Raw genomic sequence first — 14,457 nt, 5'->3', positions numbered from 1 at the left:
CAGTTCATCTACTTCTTAGCGCGAATTGGATGATGATATAGGGGAGGAGCAGGAGACGGTTGCCTTCGCTATAGAGGGTAGTACCCATAGCAGGTTTATTTCATCTGTTCAGCATGGACGGGCCGAAGAGGAGGAAGAGGATGAGGAGATTGAGAGTCATCCTCCTGATGAGGACAGCAAAGTCTTGTCTGTTGGGACTCTGGCACACATGGCTGACTTTATGTCCCATGACCTCGTGTTATACGCATTTTTGCCAACACCGATTACTGTTTGTTCACCCTTCTCGACCCCCGCTACAAAGAGAACTTCTCATCTCTCATTTCTGTGGTGGAGAGGACTAGCAAAATGGTGCAATACCAGAACGTCCTTGCGAAAAAATTGCTCCAAAAATGTCCAGCTGACTATGCTGGCGGCAGAGTACGTAGTTCCTTGGGCAACCGAGGAGGGGAGACGAGGGGAACACACAGCAGTTCCAACAGAGGCAGGGCAACACTTTTCAAGGCCTGGGACAGTTTCATGACACCCCACCAGCACCCTCACCCTGATGCGCTGCCTAGTGTGTCAAGGAGGGAAAAGTTTTGGAAGATGGTGAAGAAGTACATAGCAGTCTGTGTCAGCGTCCTCAGTGATCCCTCTGTGCCTTACACCTATTGGGTGTCCAAGCTGGACACGTGGCATGAACTGGTGCTCTACCCCTTGGAGGTGCTGGCTTGTCCTGCCGCCAGTGTTTTGTCAGAGCGGGTATTTAGTGCTGCTGGGGGCATAATAACTGATAAGCGCATCCGCCTGTCAACTGAAAATACTGACTGGTTGACTCTTATCAAAATGAACAAGGCCTGGATTGCCCCTGAGTTCTGTACTCCACCAGAGCAAAGCGGATGAACAAAGGCACTTTAAATGTGTCTTTTATTGTGTATTGAATACACTGTATTCCCATGCACCCCTTCCACCACAAAAAAGGGTATATGGTTCAATCTTTCTTTTCTCGTCCTTCTCCTCCATCATATTAACATGCTTAATGTTTTAGAGGGTCAGCTCAGCAGCAGACCCTCACCCTTAAAGGGGTTATCCCATCATAATGATCACTGTTAAATCTGTTAATGATTTGACAGTGATCATTTTTGTAAATATACTTTATTAACAAATCCCCACCGATTAGGATAAAATTCATCCCCACTTACCTGATTGTTGTGACTCGGTCTCCCCTGGTTACGACCTCCGCTCTTCTCCAAAAGCCGGAAGGTCGCGCTTGCCCAGAAGACTCCTTCTTTTCTCCCGGCCGGTCCGCTCGCTGTTCTGAACGCGCACGCTGCCGCGCATGCGCGACGGTGACTTCTTCCCGGCCAGAATAGTACAGAGCTGCGAACGCGCACGCCGGCTCTGTAGGAATAAGTCACCATTGCGCATGCGCGGCGGCGTGCGCATTCAGTCCAGCGCGCGGCACGGCCGGGAGAAGACTTCAATCAAGATGAAGCCCGCCCCCAGCCAGAATCCAGGAAGTGAACGCGCGGTGGCAGCAGGTAAGTATAAAAACGCTAAGTGGGATAACCCCTTTAATGTTTTAGATGGTCAGATCAGCAGCAGGCCCTCGCCCCTAATGTTTTAGAGGGTCAGCTAAGCAGCAGATCCTCACCCCTAATGTTTTAGAAGGTCACCAGCAGGCCCTTACCCATAATGTTTTATATGGTCAGATCAGCAGCAGGCCCTCGCCCCTAATGTTTTAGAGGGTCACCAGCAGGCCATCATTTTTCAAGGCTGTGTATGATGCCCTCCTTTATGTGTAATAAAGGGTGTATTGGAGTCTGGAGTGCCGCTTCCTTGTAATTTTTGGCAACCCTTTCACTTAGTGCATAGGCTTTATAGTGTAGGAGTCTCACTACTACCTGAACAATTGTACCACAATGTGAATAAGCCCCTCGTTTATGTGATATACAGGTTGTATCGGAGTGCCTCTTCCTTGTAATTTTTGGCAGCACTTGCACTTTATATACATTTAAATATACAGGAAAGAATGTGTCCTAGCAATTTTTCCTCTAAAATCGATTTTTATCTTTGGTTTTGTGCGTATTATTGTTAGTCTGTAAAAGTGGCGTACTGCTCGGACAACATCGGTCCCAGCAGTGACCTGGAAGTCCAAGATACATCCAGACATCCTCTCCATGCTGTGCCCGAACCATTTCAGTGGTGTTTCCATCAATTTCTGACCTTTTCCTGTGAACCAGACACCCTCCCCTCTTCAGAGCAGGCGGTACCTGGTTTAATGCTTGGGTTCTCATATTGACTTCCATTGTGCTCAGGTGCTTTGTAGAGAACCCGAGCATCCCAAAGTGTTCTACTCGAGCACCTGAGCACTTTGGTGCTGGATCAAATCCTGACAACTCCGTCTAGTATACCTCAAGACAACAAGACAATTCAGTGTGAACACAAAAGATAAATAGCTTTACCCTTCCAGCGGTTTCCATCGCATTTTTATCTTGGTTAGCAAATCCAGTGAGCATTCTAGCTTGCAGGGCTCCTGATAATGCCAGGAACGGCAAGAAACACAAGATCACCAGACTCAATTTCCAACTGAAGTAGAATGCAATGATGAGAGCTACGCCAATGTTGGTGAGAGAGTTTACAATCATGCCGATCTGTGATCCAGTAGCCTGCAATCAGGAGAAATGGATTACTAGTATGATTTATATATTCTGTACAATCCATGGCCCGTGATATGAGCCTGACTTGGAAAATACATGGCATCATCTATTCCATATAGTAAAAAAAATATATATATATATAATAAAGCAATATACATAAATGTCGGCCAACCATCTAATTTGCATGGAGGACTACCCACTCTTCCACTGGCCATAAATGGCAAGAGGGAGCGATTGAATTTCAATATGTACTCGGGAACTAAGGGGAACATTTATTAAAATCGGCCTTTTTAGACGCCGGTCTTCAAAAAGCTCCATAGCGGTGGTGGATCCGCTGAAGCTATGAAGAGGCGCCGGCCTCTCCATAACTACAGCGCATCCAGCGCCAGTTGTAAATGTAAGACAACTTCTGAGCGGTCTTACATTTAGACCATTTTCTACACCTAAAACAGACGTAGAAAATAGTGAACGAAACGTGCCTGCTGGCCCCTCACCTCCCCCACCCATGCCATGGCCACAATTTTAGAACTGGCGTTAGCGGGGCAAAGGTGCAGAGTTGCCATCTGCCCCTGAAATACACCTAATTTAGACATATTTCGGCTTAGTAAATTACCCACTAGGTCACCAGAGTTGTCTGATGATGGCTTTCTCTTCTTTCCCCATTCAAGACACACGTGTGCTCAGCTGAGACGAGCATGCATGTTTCTAGAGGGAGTGTATGGTCAGCCTAATGTGCTTGGCCAGTCTTAGGCCGCGTTCACGTCTGCATTTAGGAGTCTGGTTGGAGATTCCATCAAGGTATTTTGACTACAAATATAGCAGAAAGTGACATCAAATTTGGGGAAGATGTACTGATCAAAATGCACTAAAATTCAGGTACAATTTGTGCCCAAAAAAGTGGTGTACGTGCAACACATTTATAAAGACCTCTTTCACAAGAGCGATACGGATTGTGTCAGGATGCATTCATCGAAATTCACACCATTTTGCAAGCAAGTTCAGTCAGCTTTGTCTGCACTTGTGTTCAGTGTTTCAGGTTTTTTCGCGCGGATGCAATGCGTTTTGATGCATTTTTGACTCGCCTGAAGGTTTACAAACAACATCTCCTAGCAACTATCAGTGAAAAATGCATTGCATGTGGATACAATGCGTTTTTCACTAAAGCGCTATTCACTTCTATGGGGCCAGGGCTGCGTGAAAAACGCAGAATATAGAACATGCTGCGATTCTCATGCAACGCTGAACTGATGTATGTGCACAGACCCATTGAAACGAATAGGTCGGGATTCAGTGCGGGTGCTTTGCGTTCACTTCACACATTGCACCCGCGCGGAAAACTCGCCCGTGTGAAAGGGGCTTAAATGTTTTACCTATTTTCAGAAACATTTTGCATCTCATCCAACAAGGGGGTGTGATTTACTGGAAATGGGTGTGGATTGATAAGGAAGGAGCGTGGCATCAAGGTTCAACCAATCAATACGTAAATAAAGAAAAGCATCAAAAAGTAAAAGGAGGTGTCGCATTGGCATTTGTTTGAATGAACATGTGTAATACTGCCCCGTAGTGGCCGCTGCAGGAGAAATTAGCAAAATCAGATTGTTGGGGGGTCTCGGGGATTGAGACTGCAATATTAAAAGGATTTTCAGTGATAGGTTAAGCCCTTTAATTATTGCATCATGCATTTTGAAATATAATTTATCAATATGGATTTTACGATATGGGGGGAAAGCCTTGCACTTAGGTTGCTCTGGTGCTTTAATGCCAGTTGCTGGCTATTTATCTCCCCAGTGCCCAGAACAATTTTCAGGAAATGTGACACTTCCCGTCAGTAATAAGAAATCTCTTCGGCTTGCTTCAAAGATGCGCTACTCGTTTCCAATGGAAATAAGATATTAATTTGCTCTTTATGTAAATGCTAAACCCACAAAGGCCAATTATTCACACAAATGTCAAAAAGATTTGTTTCAGCGAGATGATCTGGAAAGGCTGCCTCTACAGAACGATGGGTGGCATTTATCACTGGGAAATTGGGCTTAGCGTAGACTTATCTTGTCGGACGTATACAACAGGAAGAGCCAGACCATTGACAGAACTAATCTGTCTACATTGTAAATTATTATCCGAACATGAAGAAAATGCTTCTTTTATGACCATTCAATCACTACTGGACCAGAGGAAAAATCATGGCATTCACCTTTTCTAGTAGGCTGGCAAAATGGGCAGAACTGGTCAAATTTGCAGTAAAATATAGATATTTGTTGATCAGATCAGGGCATCTGTCAGCAGTTTTGTACCTATGACGCTGGCTGACCTGTTACATGTGCACTTGGCAGCTGGAGGTATCTGTGTTGGTCCCATGTTCATATGTGCCATCAATAATGTTTTAATATATGCAAATTAGCCTCTAGGAGCAATAGGGGTGTTGCCATTACACCTAGAGGCTCTGCTCTCTCTGTAACTGCCCTACCCTCTGCACTTTGATTGCCAGGACCAAGGGTGATGATGTTTTCACTGTCTGACCCTGTCATTTAAAGTACAGAGGGAGCAGCAGCTGCAGAGAGAGCTGAGCCTCTAGGTGTAACTGAAACGCCCCCGTTACTCCTAGAGATTAATTTGCATATATTAAAACATCATTGCTGGCACATATGAACATGGGACCAACACAGATGTCTTCAGCTGCCAAGTGCACATGCAACAGGTCAGCCAGTTCCTTAAGCACAAATCTGCTGACAGATGGAATTTAAAGGGGATCTCCAATTAGACATGCCAGAGACTCATACACAGAAATGTTCTGAATTTGGCATTTTGCATACAGCTTTGTACTTATTGCAGCAGTCTAAAGGGCATAGCGTACCCTCCCTTTGTCTCCAACTTTATATAGGAGGCAAAAATGTTGCCATATGCCATCAAATGCCAATTGACAGAGTGATCCCCTCTAGAAGAGAGAATACCACTGTAATACGTGCTGTATGGAGACACCATATGGCAACACAGTGATTGCCTTTAGAGCCGCACTGGTGTATGACCCCAAAGTTAGCACTTGCTACACCTCGGTATGGGACTGACCCCTTTGACTCTCATTTACCTTCCCATTCATTATTTCCTCAGCTTAAATGGTTTCATTGGTTGCTATTGCATGCAGGTAGAGATGAGCGAACTTCTGTTTTAAGTTCGGCGTCTAAAGTTCGGGTTAGCGGAGAATCCCGATATGGATCCGGATATGGATTCAGACTTCCGTTGTGGTCCGTGGTAGCGGAATCAATAATGGCCGATTATTGATTCCGCTACCACGGACCACAACGGAAGTCGTAATCCATATCCGGATCCATATCGGGATTCTCCGCTAACCCGAACCCGAACTTTAGACGCCGAACTTAAAACAGAAGTTCGCTCATCTCTACATGCAGGCCCTGGAACCTGAAGATCCAAGATCTTGACGTCTAAGACTGCTTTATTTATGATATGTTGGGAAGGATCCCAGTTCCCAGAACTCCAGCAATACCATTTAGAATTTTTTTTATACTAAAAAGTCTAAAAAATGTATAAGATATTTCATACCCCTTGTACTTGTGAAGCATCTGTTGCAAGTCTTGTGGTTAAAGCTCCTGGGCTGTTCTTAGGGTCATCAAACCAACCAACCTCCTGACCCAACATGGATTGGAATCCAATCCTACGAAGTCTTCTAGTGAGTAATTCTCCGGATTTTGCAAACGTGTATCCCTGATGAAAGGGACAAAACAACAATCATGCAATGGTCGGTCCAAACCTGATTTCTTATTCCAAAATCTTTAAAATAAACACCTGTAAGAACTGTGTCAGAAATGAAACGGCTCCAATGAGAACAAAAAGCACGCAGATGCCATTGATTTGATTTCTCTGTTCTTTCTCATCCAGTATGGAGAATGTCTGTGAGAAAGGGAACAAATATTAGGACTTAGGAAACACGGTAAATAGGCTGATAGGAGTCATTTTATTATAAAGCCATATCGGAGGAATAAAAAAAGAAATACATAGATAGATAGATATAGCTTACCCCAAGAATTTCACTGAAAAGCAAGGCGTACAGGGGATTGACAGCACCATTTACAGCAGCTCCAAAAGAACCAAATAACATGTATGGCCACTCTGGAGAATTGTATTTTAAGATTCGGGCAACTGGAGCCGGCTCCACATCCTCATCATCAGCAACTATAATTTCCTGGGAAAAAGCACAGTATATTCCATTATACAATGATATGTATGTGGTGTACTTTACTTATACACAGTTCACCATTAGAGAGATCATGAAAAGTGAGGATTCTTCTTTGGACAATCCCTTTTGTTATCAGGATCCCATTAATATAAGATAACTCCAGTGAAGGCGGGGGAAGCAGGCAGCAATTATAACTGGGGATGTAGCTGTGTTCAGAATTAAGCAATCACATTCACAATCATGTTAAATAGGAGTCAGCATACACCTGCCATCATTCAAAGTGCCTCTGATTAACCCCAAATAAAGTTCAGCTGCTCTAGTTGGTCTTTCATGAAATTTTCTTAGTCGCATCCCACAGCAAAAGCCATGGTCCACAGAGAGCTTCCAAAGCATCAGAGGGATCTCATTGTTAAAAGGTATCAGTCAGGAGAAGGGTACAAAAGAATTTCCAAGGCATTAGATATACCATGGAACACAGTGAAGACAGTCATCATCAAGTGGAGAAAATATGGCACAACAGGGACATTACCAAGAACTGCACGTTCCTCCAAAATTGATGAAAATACGAGAAGAAAACTGGTCTGGGAGGCTACCAAGAGGCCTACAGCAACATTAAAGGAGCCGAAGGAATATCTGGCAAGTACTGGCTGTGTGGTACATGTGACAACAATCTCCCGTATTCTTCATATGTCTGGGCTATGGGGTAGAGTGGCAAGACTAAAGCCTTTTCTTACCAAGAAAAACATACAAGCCAGGCTACATTTTACAAAAACACATCTGACGTCTCCCAAAAGCATATGGGAAAAGGTTTTATGGTCTGATGAAACCAAGGTTGAACTTTTTGGCCATAATTCCAAAAGATATGTTTGGCGCAAAAACAACACTGCACATCACCAAAAGAACACCATACCCACAGTGAAGCATGGTGGTGGCATGATTGGTCTTGCTATTGATTTCCATTCCTGACCTGTCTTTCCATCTCTTGTCCCCTTGGATCTACATTTGGTTCTTTTTGTGCCTCACTGGTTATTGACCACAGCTTTATTCCTTACCTTCCTCTCTCTCTAATTTTATCTTGCTGACTATTGTTGGCTTCTTCTAGACCCTCAATATATTTTGCCATTACACTGTGCTACTGTCACAAATCCAGATGCTCTGCAGCTAAGTCCAGATCCCTTTCTAGGGGTTAAAGAAATTCCAGGGAATCCCTTAGACTCCGCAACTCGGTTAAGTTGGCACCAATCAGAATTTTGCTTGGGTCCCCTTCTAGCAATAATACATTATCTTGTATCAACATCATCTGTAGTACTGTGCATAACAACTTGGATAGACCAGGTCCTCCAGAGCAACTTTACTGTACCCACTCTCTGCTCTGGCTAATTAATGGAGAGTTTGAATAAGGTACCCTTTTTATTAACCCCTTTGTGCACCTGGGCATAACTGTATGTCCAGGAGAGCACTAAGGTGGCACACCTGGACATATGGTTACGCCTAAACTCTTACCAGAGGCTGTGACACAAGGAAGGTTCACAGCCCCGAAGTATCTATTCTCCCCGAAAGAGAAGACTTCGGAGCTGCTGGCAGTCTGATTGGTCCCTTGTCAGCGATTGCTCTGATTGGTTAGTTTGTACAGACGAAGCAATCAGAGCATCAATATGTTTGCAGGCTTTGATCTCCACAGATTGTGTCAGTGGAGATCAGAGCCTGCAAGGAAGTGATCCCCTCAGTCTCCCCCCACCTCTGTGCGCCATGGATTTTTGATGGCAGCGGCTCAGTTCCCCAGCCACCACCATCAGCAGTGGGTATCAGCTGTAACATACAGCTGACACTGTGCTGCAACATCTGCAATCGGTGCCAGCACTGATGTTCCGGTCAGTAACCACCTGCAGCATCCATGGGGTAACAGAGGGAGGGAACTCCCTCTTTCCCCCATTGGACCACTGAACTGCGATGGCAGTGTCCAAATGGTTACCATGGCATCTGGACCCCTTAGAAAGGCATTCAAGCTTGCCATGTATTTAAGCCTGACAGACCCTAACCCTGGGTTCACACCTGAGCGTTTCTGAGACGCGCGTTTTACGTGCGTATTTGTCGCGCGTTTTGCAATAGTAAACGTGCGTTTAACGCGCGTTTGTGTGATTGACTGCAGTGTTGTCCAATGAGTCTATGGGCCAAAACGCGCGACAAACGCCCCAAAAAAAGCTCAAGAACTTGTTTATGCGTCGGGCGTTTTACAGCGCGTTCGAACGCGCTGTAAAACGCTCAAGTGTGAACCAGGGCCATAGGGAAGCATTGGTTTTCACGTGTTGAGCGTTTTACAGCGCGTTTGAACGCGCTGTAAAACGCTCAGGTGTGAACTTAGGGTAAGGGTCTGATCAGGCTTAGTGTCAATGTAATACTGACAGTGCAGTGCATTGCAATAGATGACTATTACAATGCACTGTACAGCCATCAGCCACACTTGTTGGACTTGATAAAAAAAATGTGTAAAAAAATAAATAAATAAAAAGTTAAAATAAAAATGTACATTAAAAATAAATTGCCTTTTCCCATATCTACTCATTTATAATTGATTAAAAACTAAAAAAATAAAATAGACTACACATAATTGGTATTGCCACATCCATAATGACCTGATCTATAAAGGGATTACAATACTTATCCCAAGTGGTGAACGCGGTAATAAAAAAAAAATGTAAATAATGATGGAATTGCTGTTTTTGTCACCTCACCTCCCAAAAAATGGAATAAAAAGCAATCAAAAAGTCATATGTATGCCAAAATGGTACCAGTGAAAACTACAGCCCGTCTCGCAAAAAACAAGCCCTCATTAATAAAAGGTGATTTTATTATATAAAAGTTGTATAACATAAAAAAAAACACTACAAATTTGGTATCACATATCAACTCACAGAACAAAGTTATATCATATACCGGTATACTGCATGAGGAACCCCATAACAAATAAAATAAAAAACACTGAATTGCAATTTCATCCCACATCACCTCCTAAAAAATGGAATAAAAAGTGATCAAAAAGTGATATATACCCAAAAATGGTACCAATAAAAAATATATCCCGTCCCGCAAAAAACAAGCCTTGTGCCAATGTATATGTTTACGATCACATATGGGGTGTTTCTATAGACTGCAGAATCGAGGTAATAAATATTGAGGTTTGTTTTGCTGTTAACCCTTGCTGTGTTGTAGGAAAAAATTCTGCACAAAAAAAGATTTTTTTTTAATATTACCTCCATTTTCCTGCACGTGCAGCCCCTGCTCCCATTTATTTATATGGGGCAGACAAAAATAGCCGAGCCAGCATTTAGCTATTTTTGGCGGCCCCGTGGAAATGAATGGAGGGCGGTTCTGCACATGTGCAGTGTGCCCTCCATTCATTTCCCCCCTCGGTTCTCATTGTAGGTGAAGGTCCCAGAGGTAGGACCTGCACCTATCAGACAGTGGGGGCATATCCTTGCGATATGTGCAGGGTCCCACTCCTGTACGTGGGCACTGCAAATCTTGTTATATTGTATGTTATACCATGTTGTATTGCACTTTTGAATAAAGATCCCTGTTACCAGGCTCTTAGGTGCACTTCACACATCCCACCACTAGATGGGGATAGCACTAATATATATTTATAGCTCAGTTCAGGCCTAGTTTAGAGAGGAGGAGTAGGAGTTGAAGGAGTGAGAGTTCAGACACTAGCTGTTTTAGTGGATGTCAGTTCAAGTGAGAAGGAGTGGAAAAAAGTCACAAAGGACAACAGCCATTTTACCAGGCTTTAAGGACCTTTGGATTCAAGGTGAAGGATTTATTAGCTTCCGGCAGCCTCACCATTGATAAGCTGGGAAGCAAGTACCAGATCCAGGACTAAATACCTGTGAGTACACAACCTCCTACCATAGCCTGCGATATAGCCACATATACAGCTTGTTACCTGGATTTACAGTATTCAATCTTTATATACATGAGAGACTGTTTATAACTGGATGTAAATTGCTATCAAGGCCCTGCTTACAGTAAAGGTCTTAGTTGGATTCGAACTCTGCCTCATTCTTCCATCTCCATACTGCAACCACTCCCATCATTTTGCACCACCAAGGTGCTGGCGTCACGACATTACCTTAATTCGGGGGCCTAGCCGCACAAGCAGTCATAAAAGCCAATCACCATCAAGGGCACCTCAATTACCACCTGGCCGGAGTCCCCTGTAATAAGTATGCCCCGGATAATTTGGTGCTGTTCTCCCCTTCACTGCACTGCTGGCCCAGGGAGGCATCTGCTAACCATGAGTACCCGATGAACTGTTGCACCCATCGGCCCACGTGGTCTCCCCTGTGGACTGGCACGTTGCATATTCCTCCATTGTCTGAGATGGCAAAACCCCTTTAAGCTTCCAGCTTGATATAAATCTAGCAGAGCAAATGGAGCAATGAACGGGGAGATCTCTGGATCCATGTGAGGTACAGGGCTGGTTCTAAGTTTGTTAGAAAGAGATTGACATGTACTATATGCTGTCTGATTTTTGTATCAATCATGGAATAACCCCTTTAACTCAAGATGCCCAATGATTTTCTAAACCAGACAACTCATTTAATATAACAGATGCTTAGCAGACAAGGGACAACTTTGTTTTTTCAAGTTCATCTTGTACCTAAGATGTTGCATGAATGCCGTGAGCCCTAACAATGCGATTTAGGAACAGCACAAAACTTAACATTTACGATATCTACTTACCTTCTTAGCTTTGCCTTTGTCATCATACTGAGATGCTGATTGCAAAGCCTCAGAGGTATCGGGTACTGTCAAAAATGGAGTGTCAGGGACTATGTTTGAAAGCTGAGATCTTGAGCGTTGACGAATAGATGTACTGCAACATGAAAATATATGTGTACTTACTGTACAGCTTCACATTAAAGAGGTAATTAAACCTTCATAACATAAGTGATCCCCTATTGGGATGGTAAACTAACCCCCCCTCCCCGCAAGGACGTGGTGTGGTTTGGTACTTAAAGAGGTTGACTCATCTTTTTGGTACATGTGCCTATTTGAGAGTGCTCTCTCCATCCTATACCAGTGAATGGAGGGTGGTGGTCATGTGCAGCTGCTCTCCGATCACTTTGGGTCCCCATTATGGATATAGGAGTGAGTCTCAAAGATGGGACCAACACCTATCTGACATTGATGGCATATCCTAGCAATATGCCATCCATGTATGAGGTGAGACAATCCCCTTTAAGGCTTTTTTTTATTTTTATGGAGTTCTCCAGCCACCACTTTGCCTGCTCCGTTCACGATATAGGCACGGGTCCCAGTGGTGGGACCGGCACCTATCAGACAATGGGGGCATATCCTAGCGATATGCCCCCATTATCTCAGGTAAGACAACCCCTTTAAGGAACAGTGCTGAGAACACTGTTTTTGGAATGGTACCTGGGCCCTAACCTTCCAATACCGCAAGCATGTTTAGAGTTCCTATGCCAACTGCCAACTTTTGCGTTCCCATAGTTACAGACTACAAACACCGTGTGTAGTCTGATCCAGTAAGAATGTGCTGTTGAACTCAATATGCTGCCTTTTCTACTGTCTACAGCAGTTTACCCTTCCAGGATTACCTGGAAAATTTGGGTTCTTTAGAACCTGGTCATGAATTCCCAAGAACAAAAGCAAAAGTATGACTCGTCACTTTCAAAGTAGAGATGGCAAACTGTGTAAGACTTGCTCAAAGAAGCTTGGCAAAACCTCAAACATATCCGAGCCAGAATACAGAGCACCTATATTAAGCACCTCTGAGGTAGGAATAGGAGTAGGGGTTCCTTGGGAGTTTAATACGGTTATCAAGATGTTGAGGTCTAATGGAAGGGAGTAACACACGATTGCAGGATTTGCAGTCTGTAACCATAGAGAAACATGGATCTGTATAGACACTGTATACTCAAGACTGTTGTTGACAAAGTAGCTTCACTTTTATACTTTTTTTCTTACAGTTTATGTATTGCAGCAACAAACTTTTTTTGTAGTTAACTTTTGTATTTTTTTTATATTATTTTAATCATATTCTAAACCTGTTAATCAGTCAGTGTTATAAACCAATCATAAAGATTATTAAAAATAAGATATTTTTACAGATATTCAAGACTTAGCAATTGCATCATTATGACTAGACCACTGACATAGTACAGTATTTGTTTATTGTGTTGTACTATACCATTGAATAATTACACCTATTTTATATGACCTTTCTAGAAATCTGAAACAATTCTTCTTTTTCTTGTGAAAGTATTGGATGTCAGGCTTCAAGTGTACATTAAGTCACTGAAGAGAAATGACATATTAATAAACTGATGTGAAGACGCATTCAGCATTGAGCGTCCCATAGTCCTATTAATTACAGACCCACTCATGTAATTACATTTATCCACCATTACTTGTTATTTGAGCAGTCTGTGAACTTTACTCTCGTGTGATAAGCCTACCGTAAGCTTGACTGATAGCTGCCTCGTTTGAAGGACTGGACCTTCTCCAGTTTGGGCTCCACAAATTCTTTGCTTTCTGAATCTGGAAAAGAAATAACATTTGAACATTTACAGATTATAAGAACATAGTACTGTATAATACAGGCAATAGACATATACAATAGATAGATAGTAGATAGATAGATAGATAGATAGATAGATAAATAGACCCTTTAAGGAAGAGGACATTTCAATTACATTGAGAACAAACCATCACATACTTTCTTTCTGCATTTCTGTCAGAGCTTTATCTCCTTGACTCTGTAGCGTCACTAAAGTAAAGTACACTCCTTTTCTCTCCAGCAGTTCATCATGGGTTCCTCTCTCCACCGCCCGGCCATGCTCAAATCCAATGATTACATCTGCATTTTTAATTGTGGACAGCCGATGTGCGATCGAGATGCTCGTGCGGCCGAAACGGACCTGGACACAAAATGTAAGCATTTTATTCATCACATCGATCATACGGTAGACATCAGAGCTCAACGGTATGTAAAGAGCATACTGTAGGAGGACGGGTCAACTAACATGTCCAAATAATGTACAGTACACACAATGGTCTTAACTATTATTTAATGCAACCTGGTACAGTTATCCAGAATACTTTCTGGATTCATACTCTTGAGCAGATTGGAAATTACATATATATATAGAGTATGTAGAGATGAGCGAAGTATTTGAAAATTTGATTTGGCTGCTTTGCCGAACTTTACAAAAATTTTTTGCTTCATGACAAATTACTTTGTCACAAAGCGCATTTCTTTTTGAAACACTAGACTTGAGGATGCTCACAAACTGTACTCGAGCCTGGCCCGCTGATCACCCCATAAAATTGGCTGGCTCACATTCATTTTTTTGCAACTTTTATTAAATCCCCCCTATACATAAAAAAGTCTATAAGTTCTAAAAATTTCTACACAAGGAATACCATACAATTCACATAATATTAAAACTTTTTATATAAAATTTAATATATTAGATGATCCGGGTCTCTAAGTGCGGAGCTCTCGCATTATTAGTAAAAAATAAAATAAAACTACAAGCGGCTATAAGAGTTCTGCTTATATATTTCAAATATATACCTTTTCAGATATGCTAGACAGAA

At 42.7% G+C, this 14,457-nt stretch overlaps 1 protein-coding gene across 1 annotated transcript in view; it reads right to left on the bottom strand.

Moving 5' to 3' along the window:
• The window catches only part of LOC122944828 (bile salt export pump-like), a 100,089-nt gene that overhangs the window by 25,766 nt on the left and 59,866 nt on the right, over positions 1-14,457 (bottom strand). Inside the window, exons 17-23 of the mRNA XM_044303499.1 lie at positions 13,574-13,775; positions 13,314-13,395; positions 11,575-11,707; positions 6,673-6,837; positions 6,441-6,545; positions 6,198-6,359; positions 2,445-2,648 (exon numbers count right to left, since the gene is read on the bottom strand). Of these exons, the coding sequence (XP_044159434.1) occupies positions 2,445-2,648; positions 6,198-6,359; positions 6,441-6,545; positions 6,673-6,837; positions 11,575-11,707; positions 13,314-13,395; positions 13,574-13,775 (1,053 nt within the window). The remainder of the gene's footprint in view (positions 1-2,444; positions 2,649-6,197; positions 6,360-6,440; positions 6,546-6,672; positions 6,838-11,574; positions 11,708-13,313; positions 13,396-13,573; positions 13,776-14,457) is intronic.

The sequence above is a fragment of the Bufo gargarizans genome, chromosome 8, assembly GCF_014858855.1.
Source record: "Bufo gargarizans isolate SCDJY-AF-19 chromosome 8, ASM1485885v1, whole genome shotgun sequence".
Taxonomy (NCBI): domain Eukaryota; kingdom Metazoa; phylum Chordata; class Amphibia; order Anura; family Bufonidae; genus Bufo; species Bufo gargarizans.
The sequence above is the reverse complement of the archived record's forward strand: the minus strand, read 5'-3'. Positions and strand labels throughout refer to the sequence as shown.